This window comes from Nanorana parkeri, unplaced genomic scaffold, assembly GCF_000935625.1.
Source record: "Nanorana parkeri isolate BGI_ZX_2015 unplaced genomic scaffold, ASM93562v1 scaffold447, whole genome shotgun sequence".
NCBI classification, from domain to species: Eukaryota; Metazoa; Chordata; class Amphibia; order Anura; family Dicroglossidae; genus Nanorana; species Nanorana parkeri.
This window is the reverse complement of record NW_017306715.1, coordinates 111,890-128,224: the sequence shown is the minus strand read 5'-3', so window position 1 is coordinate 128,224 and position 16,335 is coordinate 111,890. Positions and strand designations below refer to the sequence as shown.

General features: G+C 37.8%; 1 protein-coding gene across 1 annotated transcript in view; it reads right to left on the bottom strand.

Moving 5' to 3' along the window:
- Positions 1–16,335, bottom strand: part of HFM1 (HFM1, ATP dependent DNA helicase homolog) — a 63,481-nt gene that overhangs the window by 30,369 nt on the left and 16,777 nt on the right. The window contains exons 8-19 of the mRNA XM_018560296.1: positions 14,090–14,248; positions 13,001–13,201; positions 12,817–12,905; positions 11,772–11,815; positions 11,472–11,573; positions 10,696–10,841; positions 9,862–9,956; positions 9,397–9,530; positions 8,681–8,728; positions 7,686–7,766; positions 3,320–3,411; positions 3,098–3,204 (exon numbers count right to left, since the gene is read on the bottom strand). Coding sequence (XP_018415798.1) covers positions 3,098–3,204; positions 3,320–3,411; positions 7,686–7,766; positions 8,681–8,728; positions 9,397–9,530; positions 9,862–9,956; positions 10,696–10,841; positions 11,472–11,573; positions 11,772–11,815; positions 12,817–12,905; positions 13,001–13,201; positions 14,090–14,248 — 1,298 coding nt within the window. The remainder of the gene's footprint in view (positions 1–3,097; positions 3,205–3,319; positions 3,412–7,685; positions 7,767–8,680; positions 8,729–9,396; positions 9,531–9,861; positions 9,957–10,695; positions 10,842–11,471; positions 11,574–11,771; positions 11,816–12,816; positions 12,906–13,000; positions 13,202–14,089; positions 14,249–16,335) is intronic.

The window sequence follows — 16,335 nt, the reverse complement described above, 5'->3', positions numbered from 1 at the left end:
CGCCCCCAGAATTCCCATTTATTGGACCATTTTTTTTATTATTATATTATAATTTTTAATAATTATTTATATAACAATTCCTTATAATGATTTATTATATTATAATTAATGATTTCGTGTTTCAAACTTTATCATACCTGGGATGTCTACTGGACTCTTGTTTGGACAGATTTAGGTGAGTTATTCCTAAGATTTACTAAGAATTACAGGCCTACAATATAAAACAACAAATTGCCATGAAAAACAATGTACCGCTTTGGCATGGTAAAATCCTGCATAATCATACCGCCAGGGAGGTTAATTAACATTGGGGGGAGGGAAAAAAATCTTTGACTTTAATGTCACTTTAAGGCTACTTGGTGAGAAACAGCAACCTTGTCCTATTTGAAGCCACAAGAGACAATTATGGTCTGTTCAAGCAGCCATGTGACCTGGTCCAGTGACTCCGCCACAAAATAAACTGTTTTATAATACTAAAAAAGGTATGTACCAAATTAAAAACCGTATTCAGTATATAATTATAGGATCTACTGTGTCTATCTAAGCAGACTTCCAAGAATAAAGCCATGAAACTACCAGTCCTCGATTATAAATGTACAGTGACAAGGTGAAAATAACTACAGTGTAGGAACATATCAGAAAGGCATTGTAAAAAAATAACAATAATAATGGTGTGAGTGACACAACCACAGGGAGTGGATCTGTAAGCGAGAACAATCATTTTTCAGAAATACTGCTGAGAAACCTAGCAATTGTTGAAACAAAACAGGGATGTAAAAAATACACATGCATAAAAAGTACTTAATTAGAAACATTAGCAAACCAAAAGATTTTACTTTAAGTTCTATTTTCCAGTTGAAAAGCAGCAATTCAATCAGCGAACTGCTAATCCTGCCCACAAAACATTGCAACTGTGCTCAAGTCAGAAACTCCATTCAGCTTTACTTTATGTTTACCTAATTATTTGCAGCCATATTCAAAATGATCCTAAAGCTGATTTTGTGCAGCACTGCAGTCTCTGGTTACATAAGTCTGTGCTATGCAAACTTACATACATAGTTGCTAAGGTTGAATACAGACACAGGTCCATTGAGTTCAACCTCTGGGTTTTGTGTGTGAGTGTGTGTCTTTGTTACTAAGATTACCTGTACCCCTGTGTATCTTGTGCACTGAGAAAAATATCTAGATTGTTCTTGATTGATTCCATACTCTCAGCTGATACCACTGTTAGACTTGTGCGCCGTCAAAAAATGTGTTTCGTTTCGGAATATCCGTTATTTCGTGTCCGAAACTCAATTCGGATTCGTTCGATATTCAAAGGTATTTTGCTTTTTAACTTCATCATAACGAATGTTCGTAACAGAACGAAATTCCGTCAACGGAATTTCGTATTTCCTGCCTGTATCGTAATGTAACCCTCAGCAGCAGCGGATCCGTATTTCGTATTAAAAAAAAAATCTTGTCATGTTGTTCAACCTCATTTACAGGGGTAATATTAGTTCCCGTTTCAAAGAAATTTGGATCCGAAATTCGTTAACGGAATTTTGTATTTCGGATATAATTCGGAAACTGCAATTCGGATTTCGGATGCTTCCAAATTACGAACTTCAAGAAAATTCGTACGAATTTCGATTCGTAACGAAACGAATCGCACATGTCTAACCACTGTCTGTGGACAGTAAAGAATCTCCTTCGCTGTTTAAGATTAAACCTTTTCACTTCCAGTTTCAGATGGTGGCCTCTTGTATTGTTGAGTGAACTGACAGTAAACCGTTTATTACTGATTATTTTATCCCCATTAAACAATTTGTACATTAATGTCATGTCCCCTCTCAGTCTCCTCTTGGCAAGAGTGAACAAGTTTAACGCTTTCAAACTTTCCTCATAGGTTAGGTCCTCCAACCCCTTCATTAGCTTTGTCCCCCTTCTATGGACTATCTCCCGCTCAAGGACATCCTTTCTATGGATCGGTGACCAAAACTGAACCGCATACTCAAGATGTGGCTGGGCCAGCGATCTATAAAGGGGCAGAATTATGGATTTCTCTTAACAGTACATTGCCTTTTTTTATACATGTTAGTATACATGCTTGGCTTATTTGCTGCTGCCTGACTTTGAATACTGTTACTAAGGCGACAGTCCACTAGGATCCCAAATCTTTTTCCACCTCTGATTCCCCCAGTGGAATGCCCATTAATGAGTAGCTTGCACTCGTATTTTTAACTCCGAAATGCATAACATTATACTTCTCAATATTAAACCTCATCTGCCATGCAGATACCCACCCCCCTATTTTATCCAGATCTTCCTGCAATATTTCTATGTCTTCTGTCAAGTTTACTACTCTACAAATTTTGGTATCGTCAGCAAAAATTTAAGTATTGCTATTATTAGCAGTCCCAATATCATTGATAAACAGGTTGAACAGCAATGGCCCCAAGACAGAACTCTGTGGCACGTCACTATCAACCGTGGACCACACCACTGTCAAACCTCCCTGTAATGCATCGAGGTGTATGAGCAAGACAGTGGTGGGCATGTCTACACACCTTGAAGGGTGTGAATGGAATAGTGGAACACACTGACCATCATACACTGTTAGAATTGTGTTTGCTCATCAAAGCATTCCATCTTGCCATCATTGTGTCAAGTAATTTTGCTTGAAAGCTCTTTAAGAATGTAATCCAGACCTGCTACTTGAATGAAATCCTAGACATATTTAACAGATCTTGCACATGCTCATTACAGTACGTACAATTTTTCCCAAACGAAAATCACATTCTCGGTAGGAATTTTGTCCGTTCAGATAAGAAAGGGAAAAAAAATTCCATTCTACTCCTTCCATTTTCCTCATCACTATGCTTGAAAACAAATTTTGATTGGACCCCATTAGAAAATGTAACATATGTTCAAAAAACAAACATTTTTCAAACAAAATTTCTCCTGGTGTAAGGTCAGGTAAGTTTATTTTTGTTTCTCTCTGCATAAATCCCCAAAACCTGTCATGAGCCATATTCAAATATATATATATATATTGACATACACACATACACACAGTGCCTGTAATTCTGTAAAGAATTTCAGGCTTCCCTTATACCTGATAGTAATTCTGTTCTTGTCCTTGTTCATTGTATTGAGTAATTTCTTCTCACTTGTTCGGAGTTGGATATCAGAGAACTCTTTACACAAAGATATGATTGTGACCTGAATATATGATATTGATGATGATGAATAATGATATTAATGAAAAGATTTGTATTTGAATACAATTACACTTCACTTGTCAACAAATAAAGTACCAGTGTTGAAATGAAATTACCATTTCTGACAAGGTCTCTTTTCCATGAATACTGTAGAACAGTTTGGCTGTGTCAAAGGCAATATAATATGATGCTAATAGTTTACCAGTTTCTAGAAGAGAGATTAATACGGATTTGGTTAGTACCAGAAATATTAAATATGTATTACCATCAGCATGCCCACCTTATTCTGATATATTAGGTTTTGGTAGATGCTGGAGATTTATACATCCTGATAATTTATTATATCTGTTGGGGACTCTATTGGTAGAATATCTGTTCTTGAGTGTATGAGGTTTATTTGTTAAAACAGTAGAGCCTGTCCACTTAGCAAAGTGGATATTCACTTTGAAAAGTGTATGTTCAACGGGCGTAGAAAATAGGACAAAGATGGTTTCAGTTTAATTACCCAATCATATGCAAAGGAAACAAAAAAGAGAGGATTTTTGCTTGAACATCATTAGTTGATTGAAATAAACAGCTTATTTACTACGCAAGACGACTATTCTCTTTGGAAAGTAAACAGCCCCCACTACTTTAGTAAATTAACCATGTGTCTGCACACCAGCAGATGCCATTACAAGGGGTTTCCACTCTTCTAGTTGCATTTTCATTTATTTTGTATTACAAGGAATGCAACAGAAGCTGCTGGGACAAGTTTATGGTGGACTGACCTTTCAATGTTATGGGATAATTCGAAGCTAATCACCCACTTACTTTACCATCTTTTAAAAATAAATGTGTTAAGTAGTTTGTATTTCGAACCCTGCTTAAAAGGCAATAAAGACGGTGTGATTCTCTCGTAGCTGAACACATTTATTTATTTATATTCCATAACGTAAAATAGATAGCAAGGATAACTTGCCACAAACTTGGCAAGTCTAGAGTAAGAGTCCTGCAGGTCTTAGCAAGAGCTCTGCAAGCTCGCTGGTCTGGGGACTAGCAATGCAGACTTTCTGTAATTGTGCAACAAAATTGTGAAGCTTGGCAAGTCTGCAATAGTTTAGCAAGTCATTTTCAAACTTGCAGCTCAATTGCTTGCTATCTGGGATGTTTATTCTGTTGAGGGTTATATAGTCACTGGTGTGCTCAAAAGATATAAAAGTGTACCGTGAGAATCAGTTTGACAGCAACCATTTAAAACAGAATTATTAGCTTGGGTGCAGTTGAGTTTAAAGATACATTTTACTAACTTAGGACCTTTTGTCCCCCCACCTCCTCCATACATATTACAGCCCGAACACAGGCCTCAGGTTAGACATGATGTTTTAAAAGCTAAAGCTTTTGTTAGGCAGCAAATCACCTGTCCTTACATTACTAACATGTGCAGGGTTCTATAACAAAGAATAATGGAGGACCCATCTCAATGAAGGAATGAAATGGCACCTATCCTAAAATAAATTGTACTTCAGGAAGCTTTTGATCTAAGGCTTGTGCAAAGCATGTAACATTTGTAAGGAGGACCAGAAATCATCAATAAAAATATAATGCAGTATGAGTCCCTGCGGTAATCTGTCATTGGTATTTGATTTTTTTCCTCTATTGCAAGCTCCAGCAGTCCCCACACTGAGGGTTCTGAGCAGTTTACAACTACAATAGTGTTTAAATAAATTGCAATGTGTGCAGTAAATAGTATGTGTCAACAACACATCGAAACAGGTTAACTTCACTGGGATTAAAGCAAACATACCTGAACCCATTTTCATTGTATAGAAAATGAAGCCACGCAGTATCTAAATTTCTTTAATCACAAAAGAAACCCCCTAACTCAATGTTTTTTTCAGGACTGAAGCATAAAAAGGTGACATAAAAAGTCCCAACATTTGGTGTCAAGAAACAATGATACAATTATTGTTGCAGAAAAGCTTTTTGGCCACATGACACCATTTGAAGAAAGCATTCCCAGTTCATCAGTTTTGTGTGTAATAGTTGTGCATAACCCTAGCAAAGTGACTGATCCAATAAAATGCTTGTTGGTCTGAAGGGCCTAGGATATTGGTACAATGGGACTTACAGGGCATTTTTTTACCACTATTATTTTCTTATTTCTTGTTTTATGACTTTTTTTAATCTAGATCTTATCTATAAGGATCACATTCCCTCTATCTTTGGCAAGCACACAAAAGGGACAATGTTCCTGTGCATGTGTACTAAACTGATTTTTTTTTATTTGCAGTCTTTAAACTGGAAAAGGACTTATGGGTCCTGCTTAAACTGTTCAAAAGTTGCTGATACCTACTTGTTATATTCTTTTTATTTATTTATTTTTACTAACCTGCACTGCAAAGCTAACAGTTGAAATCTTAGGGCTCATTCACACATACAGTGGTGACTGGCATTTTTCCACACTGGATCAACCGCTAGGGCACAGAAAACAATTGTTTTCTATGTGCCCTGTTCACGAGACAATGTAGGTGTGATGTTCATAGTTACATAGTTACATAGTATTTGAGGTTGAATAAAGACATTAGTCCATCAAGTCCAACCTATTAGGATCTCATTCTAGGAGTACCCGTACCCCTGTATATTACGGTCCCTTAAGAAATCGTCCAAAAGTTTCTTGAACAATTCCACATTATTTGCTGAAATCACCGCCTGTGGCAGTGAGTTCCAGACCCTAACTGATCTTACTGTGAAGAACCCCTTTCGCCCCTTGTGCTGGAATTTTTTTTCCACCAATTTTAGGTGATGGCCTCTAGTTTTTGTAACGGAGTTAATTTTAAACAGTTTATCGCTAATGTTGCTACCACCATTAAACATTTTGTACATGGAAATCATATCCCCCCTTAATCTCCTCACCTCTAATGTGAACATGTTTAAATTTAGTAGCCTCGTCTCGTAGCTCTGGTCCTCCATACCCCTAATTAGTTTGGTTGCCCTTCGCTGGACTTTTTCCAACTCAAGGACATCTTTTCTTAGTACTGGTGACCAGAACTGGACCGCGTACTCCAGATGAGGTCGAACCAATGATCTATAAAGTGGCAAAATTATAGACTTGTCCCTGCAATACATCCCCTTTTTAATACAGGACAAGACCCTGCTAGCTTTGTTTACAGCAGCCTGGCACTGCAAACTACCTTTCAGTTTGTGGTCTACAATGACCCCCAAATCCTTCTCCATTTCTGACTTCCCCAGCGGCATACCCATAATTGTATAACCCATTTGTTTATTTTTAATTCCAAAGTGCATTACTTTGCATTTATCGACATTAAACCTCATCTGCCACATTAATGCCCACTCCCCTATTTTATCCAGGTCCTCCTGTAATGTTATAGTGTCTAAGTTATGTTCAATGCGGTGGGCTGCTGTAAAATTGAGACATGCCGCATTTTTCCACAGCAAATTGTCTGTCACTGGATGTCACAAAACCGCAACGCAATGCACTGCCAAAAGCACTGCCATTCGAATGGAATGGACGAAGGAATGAATGGAATATGCACTTTGTACACTCCAAATAAAGTTAAGAAAAAAAAAAGGGAACAGTCCCTAGTGTTGTAACAATGTAAAACATCATAACTCACAGCTGCCACTCAGCGGACACTAGTGGTATAATGCTGCGTTTTCCCATGAAGTTAGTGTAAAGTTGGCTTATATTTTCGAAAGCACTTTTGTATGAAAAAACTTTCTTTCGACCTTCTATTATTTGATGGGGTCAAATCAAATGATAAAATCAAAACAACATTTTGTTCGACATTTGTCAGGTGTCTGATGGCATTATCGGGTGGTAAAGAAAGGTCTTCCATTCAGAAATCTACTAATGGCCAGCTTTAGCAAGCCCTTATTGTTTTCTCTGTGCAATTCAGACACTGAGAATGCATGAAAATTATGGAAATTATAAGATAATAATGCAATACATGTTTAGGTAATCTATTTAGGGCTCATTCACACGACCGTTCATGGCCATACAGTGCCCAGATCAGTGTATCTCTGTTGTGAGTATTGACAGGCTTTTCTGATTAGCTGCAGACAATAAACCTGTAAAATCAGTGACATGTTGACATTGTCCACCACTGTTTGCATACAATGGCTCAGGTAGCAATTACATGCAGGTGGGGACAGATGAGCGGCTCTGTATGCAGACTGAGTCCAGGGCTGCTCATCTGTTCCCAACTACAGGTATTCGCTCCATGTGTCTGACGTTGATTTGTACAGGTTGAGTGGCTTCAGCTGATTGGAAACATTAAAAAAAATATTTGCTGAAGATGTACAGAACAATATTCTGTTCAAACTACCTCACAGTTTTGGCTTTATGCTTAAGATCATAGTGTTAATAAGGCTTAGCATTACAAATTATGAAGCATGTGTGCAGCATCCTATTTAATAATTATTAAATACATTTAAAAAATTAACTATATAATTAAAACAACTTGGTAATTTTTTTTTTACCTGTAGGCTTAAAATTAACATCTTCATCCATTTCAATTAATCCAACAGATGATAATTCATTTAAATTTTTCAAACACAGCTCTGTTATGCATAAAAATATATTAATTATTTCCAAAACAAGTTGAGGTTTGCCGTTTAAAATAGAATACAAATTAAGGCAGGTATAAAACAGGACAACATTTAGTATAGATTTTTAAATTACTACTTTGGATTTATACCTCTTTGTTTAGAAATGACTACAGCCAAAATAGTGATGTGTCCAATTTGCGTTTGTCAGAGAATCACCCGCTTTGTGTTCAATTGTGAATGCTCAACAATGCCAAGAAGGGGCATTGTTGAGCATTCGCATATGTCAGCAGGCTTTAGGGAGTGTCATGATTGAACCAGCATCATGCACCACTGTCATAGCCTGCCTGTCATAGCCTTTATTAGCTTGTGGGTGCAACCTTTTTCTGTATTTTGAACTGTCATTAGTTGCCCTGTTTCTTGGGTATGTGTGGGCTCTTGATCAAAATGTGATCTGCATTTAATGATATAGCAAAGGTACTTCAGTATTATTTGCTGTCTTTGCACCTGTGCCACAAGTAAACATTTTCCATATGCCGTTTTAGCTGACTTCTATAACCCAAAAATATCACTGCAGCATTGTGCATGGTTGAATTATTCATAATTATTATTAGTTTTGTTATGGATATCATAAATTCCAAGCAAAACACATTTATACTCCAAGGTCAAACTATCATTACGAGAAAAATAATCATTAATTCTGCAAAATAAGTCTGATTAAAACTTGTATCAGAATCTGTGTAAAACATTTGGTGCGATTTACGTAAGCTGAGATCCACAATAGAATAATTGTGTTAATTAGTTTCACAATTTTATCTGTTAAACATGATGGAAGATAACGGAAAGTTGAAGTAATGGATGCACTAGAGAACATAATGAGAAAATGTAAACAAAAAAACAAAAAACCTAGAAAATTACTATTTCCAAACCTTGCAATTCAGCTTCAATGCCCACTTTGTCTAATCCTCTTTGGAAGCCTACCAAATAATAAATATATTAGCAATTTCCAACTACAACGAATAGAAATGAAAAAAAAATGACCAGCAGACTGGGGAATGTACAAATGCCCTCTTGATTTGTTCAATATTGATTCATTATTGATTCCCATTATGCTTAAACTGTGATCACTAATAAAGGACAAAACAACATGTTCACTTTAATGCAGGCCCCACAAGCCGCTTATAACTTACCCCTCCACCATTCCATTAAGATGCTGCAAGTTAAAATAGGGCAGAAGACCTGTCCCCCCCCCCATATGCTTAGGGTTAGCACCGTGCTTGTGCAGCCAATCGCCAAATACCAGCACTGTCCCATGTGACAGTCACATACCCAGTGAGTCACGTACCTGGAAGTGCTCAATATTTTTGTTTGCTCTTAGCTGCCAAATAGAGAGGCTGGGGAGGCAAGGGAAGTCGAGTATGTACTGCATGTACTGCTAGTGGGGCCACTATTAACATGAACCTGTTGCCCTGTTATATACTATATATAGCACAAAACCTTGTTATACCAGACAGTGATGAATGCAATTTCTTTTGAAAACAACCTGCTCTGGAATAGTGTTAACATTTTACCAAACCTATATTTAAACTACTGCTGTATTTGGTTTGTCTCTGTATAATTAGATGTCAAATATCTGAAAACATACCATAGTGAGATGGATTCTTCAGTGTCCTGATGTATAAAAATGTTGATCGGATCCACTCCAATGCAATGTTAACATCTGTGATGGTATGCAGTGTTATTTCTGCGTTCAGATGTTCCACAAGATGTCTGTGCAGGCTGATAAAAGTGAACACAAATGTTACGTTTTCCAATGTCCATTTATAGTATGTGCAAGCAAACATACATTTTTTAAATTGTCCTTGCATGTGATTGGATATTTTTTCCAAAGTAAATCTTCACCACACATCACTAAGCTATGGGAAAATTCCCTTTAAAAGTTAAAATTCCCTTGCAAAATGAACAGCCTAGAAGATGCTGGTGGATGGTACAGCTGAAAAGGGTCTCATTAACAATACACAGTTAGGTTTTGGAGCTGGGCTTTAATACCTTTAACCTAAGCAACTATAAGTTTTGGCAGTTACACTGGGATCATAATATAATCACTGACCTGCTTTCAATTGTGTCTGCACCATCTAACATTTGTATATATTTCTCCTTAGTGCATGACCTTGTCATGATAACAGCCGTGGCTGAAGAATCAAACTGTGGCAGATAAAAATAATTGTTACTGTATATTGCAGTATCAGGGTACCAGTGTATATATTTGGTAATCACGAACATCATAGATGGAAGAAATTACTGGCTGGTTCTCTCGGTTATAACATATTCTGTTAGTAAAAAGAGATATGATGTTTTAGATTTAAAAATCCATGAAACTATGCTGGCTTGCGGCACCGAATATTAAAGTGGATGCCCAGCCAAAACTTTGTTATTAGTTTTAGATAGAGTGGGAATCGGTTAGACCCCCTATCAGGTATTACTGCTATCCAGGGCCCTGTTAGAGAGATTTCTCCTAATTTCCTGTACTGCTGACAATGCTTTACCAGACAGGAAGTAAGGGAAACTCTCAGAAACACAGACAAAAAAAAATGCTTTTCTTTAGTAGATTAAGGGAAGGCTAAAACCTCTGAAAACGTTTTATTTTTGTCTGTCTTTCTCTCTCTCACTTTCTGTTTGGTGAAAGTGTCGTCAGCAGCAGGGCAGACTAAGGGTAAATCTCTCTAACAGAGCCTCAGATAGTAGAAAAAAACTTGACAGGAGTTCTAATTCATCTCCCCCCTCCATTAGGCAATGATGGAACCTAACAAAATCAGAGTTTCATACTGCAATATTCATAGCTAACTGTTCCACGCTGTTTGGTGTATAGGGCACAAACCAGTGAAATAATTGACATGAACTGTTTTGTACATACTAATTTCTGTACAATATATGACAACTTTACCTGAGGTCTGCCTGCTCTTCCAATCATTTGCAGAATGTCTGTCTCGCTGTACTCCTGGAACATTCCTGATGCATAATGCAGTGTGGATTTTATGACCACCAAATGAGCTGGAAGGTTAACACCCATAGCCAAAGTACTGGTGGTAACTGGAGATATTAAATGAACATAAAACAACAAAATGTGAACCTGTGACATTAGCAAAGCAATGCAAAGATAGTCCTGATATTCACATACTGCTAGCTGGCATCTCCCACTTATTTTTCTGCAATAGTCTTCCCCTGTGTTTTTTCTGTTGTGTTATGTGCGTTAAGATTCATCCTATGGAAAGTGCACTTTTCTGGAAACTGCACCAAGCTGCACCACACACCAAAACATAGAGGGGTAAATACAGCCTTAGACGTATGATGACAGTCACTTGAACCTGCTGAAAATAGCTGAACCGGGCAGTTGGCGAGGGTTGGATCATGCCTGCTTATAGGACTTGATGGAGTCTCCCACCACCAGGATCTGCCTCTCCTGACCCTCCATCCTGCTCCCGTCCTCGCCGGAGCACTCACTCCCCCTGCGGATATAGGATGAGTCGTGCTCCAGCAGTGTCCCCCCTGAACTGATGTCCCCAACATCCTGCAACTTGGCAAATTTATTGGGGGTGAATCAGATCAGGGCTGACCTCTCTAGCACTCTTCCCCCTTATTACTCTTTAAAAGCCAGTACTCTATTAAATTAATTTTCATTAAGAAAAATCAGTTTACATTGTTTAAATAACAGAGTCTTACAAAGTACTGGCATATCTCCCTCCGTAAAAGCTGCTTCAATAATTTTCCTGTCAGCCACATCCATTCCAGCATGGTGGTATCCAACACCGTAAAGAATAAGATCTGTAAAGAAAGTATTTACTGAATAATACTAATAATATTAAGCTTACTCAGTCAAAAGATGGCAAACCTGTAACACCTGCGGGACTGTGGGAAATCAAAGCAGTGTGTGACATTCTGTGGTTCCGCAGATGGTGAATCAATGGCTTGCCGTTTCCTAGGCTTATGACTAAAACAAGCACATAGTACTGAAAAACTTGCCTCTCAGTTTTCCATCTTTTACAGCATTAGCAGACTTCTGCAGCCTAATAAAATAATATAAAGCAATACAATCAGTACTTTACACTGTAGCCAAAATATTTTAATAGGACACAGCATGGGTTATCCTACGATAGTTGGATAGAAGTATTGTATTTATAATAACTGCATATAAATATACATGTTTAAAAATGTAACCCTGATCTGACACACTGGACACTCTGGAAGACATCGGTGCTTATGGCAACATTGTCAAATGTTCAGACAAGTGTACACAATGTCATTCAGCATTTTTTCCAATGGCAAACCTACAAAAACAACACTGTCACACCCATTCTTGCTGTCACAAACCTGACTTAGAGCCCATTCACGGCGGGGCGGTTGCGGATCAGTTAACGCACTGATTTTAAAAGGGAGGTTTTGGGAGTTTTTAATTGCGTTTCAGTGCTGAAACACAATTAAAAACGCCCAAAAACGCGCTTATCAGCGCAGTTCCATTGAAAGCTGTATGGAGACCACACTGATCAGCGCAGCAAAAATAGTGCAGGGAGCAGTTCAGGCAGGTTGGGGGTCGGATCGCGCTGAGACACGCGGGCGCATTAACGGTCCCCATAGCAACGTATAGGATCGTTCATGTCGGCGGGCCCTTATAGTTATCCTTAGAATTTACAATAAGCATGAAAACCGTGCATACGTAAAGACTTATAATAATAATAATAATAATAATAATAATATATGTAATAATGTTTTCTACCAAATAAAAGCCATGCATCTCCACCACATATTACATTATTAAAGGCTACAAACCTAAACAATTACTTGGCACAAAACCATCACAAATCCAAAATGAAACAGTCCCAGAGGGGGGAAAAGTCAGTGTTTGCGAGGTAGTTAACTAACATGGCATGCTCACTTTAAATAACCTACTGCAGTGTTTGTGTCAATGTAATATCCATAGTGATATTTGATTTCTCTTCACTTAAAACCTTACACCTACAAATAGTAGGTGGAAATGTAAATTGTCAAAACTGTGTGAATAAAAACAAACCTTTGCTTATGCTCAATGCTCATGATAAATTTTGCATCTTTTGCGAAGATAGAAGCAGCTTGTTGTACTCCTTTCCTGGTGGCACAAAACTAAGATAAAAATGTTTATTTTAGAATCATTATAATTGGTAAACAGGATCAAGAAAACAGAAAGGAAGATTTAAAAAAAAAAAGAAAATATTTACCACAAGCGTTGGCTTTTGGTCAGAATAGGTCTGTATAACACCTGCTACCTTATAGTTAAGGGTTATATCGAATTTATATTCTGTTTGATTAGCACCACTAGGATATCCTAATACCACTTTGCGTAGTTTCACTGGTCGGTGAGATTCGTCCATTTTCATACAAATGGCTTGACACTCTCCATCTGATAGCCACTCTGTAATCTAAATGAACAACATAGGAACAAGCATGCATATTCAACTTAATCAGTACAACTGGATAATTGACAACTGACCAATGGATCATGCAGAATTCAGCAGTCGTATCGTTACTGTCTGAAGGTACATTAAAAGCTAGAATAGACAGTAGATTTTGTAACCCTTTATTGCGGCTATACAGAATCAAATCTGTCACCAACAAAGACTGCAGATCTAGCTATTCTGAGTCAAATGGATAGCTGTTGGTAACCTGTAATTTTATTAACAGGGTAAGTCCCGATAAAGGAAAAATTGAGTTCCTAGTGTTTAAATATTCTTCTGTCTCCTTAAAAAGTAAAGGATAACTGCACCTAAAAGCAGTTATCAAGCAAGTGCAGGAGCTGTAACCTATGCTGCGTGATGCTCCTATCTTCCTTGGAGTTGGCAGTGCTATATCATGCATGCCTACTATGCAGAAGGCCAATAAGCATTTAGAAATAACCATATAGAAAAGACACCTCCTTGCAGGCCTGCAACTAGATGAGTTTCTGTTTGGAAAAAGCCATGCATACACCGTATTGCACAGACCTGTCGGCTCCGAGGAGGACATGATCAATCAAGTAGCCCAATGATTTGAGGCATAAACAAAATAGGGTATACACAGTAAAGTGAGGGCAAGTTGTGCTGTTAGGCATAAAGTGTTTGAAACAATACTTTTTGGTTCATTTTGACAATGCATTAATTCAAACAGTGTTCTTTTTGGCATTTGTGGATTATTGAAAACATGTTATATGATTAAATTGACTGGCTACCACCACTGCACTGAAATACAAGTGGCCAATACTTTATTAAAAGTGATAACATATTCACTCTAATACTGGGCAAAGCAATAATGTACAGTTAAAGGAGACATACATCATTAGCATTGGGAATTGTTGCTGAAACAGCCACAAATCTCATGGGTAGTTGTATGCCTCCACTGTTGGTTGATGCCAGCAAAACCTGCATTGTTTTCATCCTGCTGATCACAACTTCAAGTGTTGCCCCTCGGTTTTCATCCTTCAATGTGTGCACCTAAGAAGACAGCAGATTATTAGAAACAATTTTGTATATGACTAAGGAAATGGAGTGATAATCCCAACTATGACCTACATTGGCTGGATAATAACACCTTTACTACATACTTATTAATCCAACTGCATATAATAAATACAACATTAAAGGTTTATATATTGGCATAATTAAACATATAATGGTATTTAATCTATACATTGGCTGGACCTCAGGGTTTCTTGAACAGTGAACTGTGTCAGACTGATCTCCTGTCTGAGTCTGCATGGTTTCAATACCAAACTCATTAGAGCAAGCAGTGAAGGACCAGTGGAGTGTCTACTCTCACTGACCACTAATGTAAGGGGGCACTATACCACCCTTCAATGCAAGGAGGCATTTCTCCACTGACTACCAATTTAAATGGACCCTACAGGTTTTTATTTGCTTAATTTTTATGATTATTACTTAAAATTAATTTGTAATACAGAGCAGGAGGTGTTAAACATGATCTGTCCTGGGTTTCAAATGCCCAATTCTTTATACTTGTATTACTATATCTACAATTTATCATGCTGCACTGAAGACATAACCATTAAGGGTTGCCTGAATATCACTTAAGGGTTCCTCCTCAGTAAGAAAGTTTGAAAAAGTTTGCTCTAGTATGCATATAATCACTAGGTAAAATTCTAAATTAAAAGTATTCAATAGCATAAGTCTGTCCATAAAAAAAATCCTCAAGTTTATAAATAAGCAAAACATGACATTTGTAGAGCTGCAAAAAGAAAACCAATCAGAGACAGCAGAGTATAAGGGTTAAAAGCAACTTCATGTAAATGCATGTTCATTGTATGAAAAATATGTCGTATTCTGCTTTCGAAAAACTTGTATAATCATACAATATGCAATAGTCCATATTGTGCCTTTGGCTAGAACTGTTTGTGAAATTAGACAATTGTGAATAAAGTAAATACTGTTATACAGCATTACTGCTACACAATAAAATAAATATCAAACAGAAACAGATGTATACTTTGGCTTACATACTTGTACAAAAATTACCAATGTTACATAGTATTTGAGGACGCAGGCAGCATGTATATGGTACATTCTACTGATGTACTGTGTGCGTATGTATCAGTCCTTGTTTGATCTAATTCTTAAGAGTACCTGTACCCCTGTATATTACAGTCTTTAAGGAAATTGTCCAAAAGCTTCTTGAATGATTCCACACTCTTGGCTGAAATCACTGCATGTGGCAGCGAGTTCCAGACCCTAAGCGCTCTAACTGAGAAGAACCCCCTTCGCCCCTTGTGCTGACATTTTTAAGATGGTGGCCTCTAGTCTTTGTTATGGAGTTAATAGTAAAGAGTTTGTAGCTAATGTTGCTATCATCATTGAACATATTGTACATGAAAATCATGCCCCCCCCTTAATCTCCTTACTTCCAACGAGAACATATTTAAATTTAGTAGCCCTGTCTCATAGCTCTGGTCCTCCATACCCTTAATGAGTTTGGTTGCCCTCTGCTGGACTCTTTCCAGCTCAAGGACATCCTTTCTGTGGACTGGTGACCAAAACTGGACCGCATACTCCAGATGAGGCCGAACCAGTGTCTATAAAGTGGCAAAATTCAGAGTTAGGACTTACCGGTAACTCTATTTCCATTAGTCTTCCAGGACAGCATCACGAGATGGAATCTCCTCCCCCACACACAGGAAACACGTCACTTAATCTGTTTAAAAGACCCTCCTCTCCTCCACTCCCTCAGTCATCACGAGAACCGAAGGCAAGCTGGAAAAAGACAAGGCACATACAGGCAATACCACCACATCACATTAATACTACAAGCATCAATGGGCGGGCAGTTGCTGTCCTGGAAGACTAATGGAAATAGAGTTACCGGTAAGTCCTAACTCTGAATTTCCCATAACGTCTTCCAGGACAGCATCACGAGAGGATAACCAAGAACTTACCAATTAGGGCGGGACCACAGCTTGTAGTACCTTCCTTCCAAATGCCTGATCCCCTGCGGTATTGAGATCTAGGCGATAATGCTTTGCAAAGGTGGAGAAACTTGACCATGTTGCCGCCTTACAAATCTGTTCCGG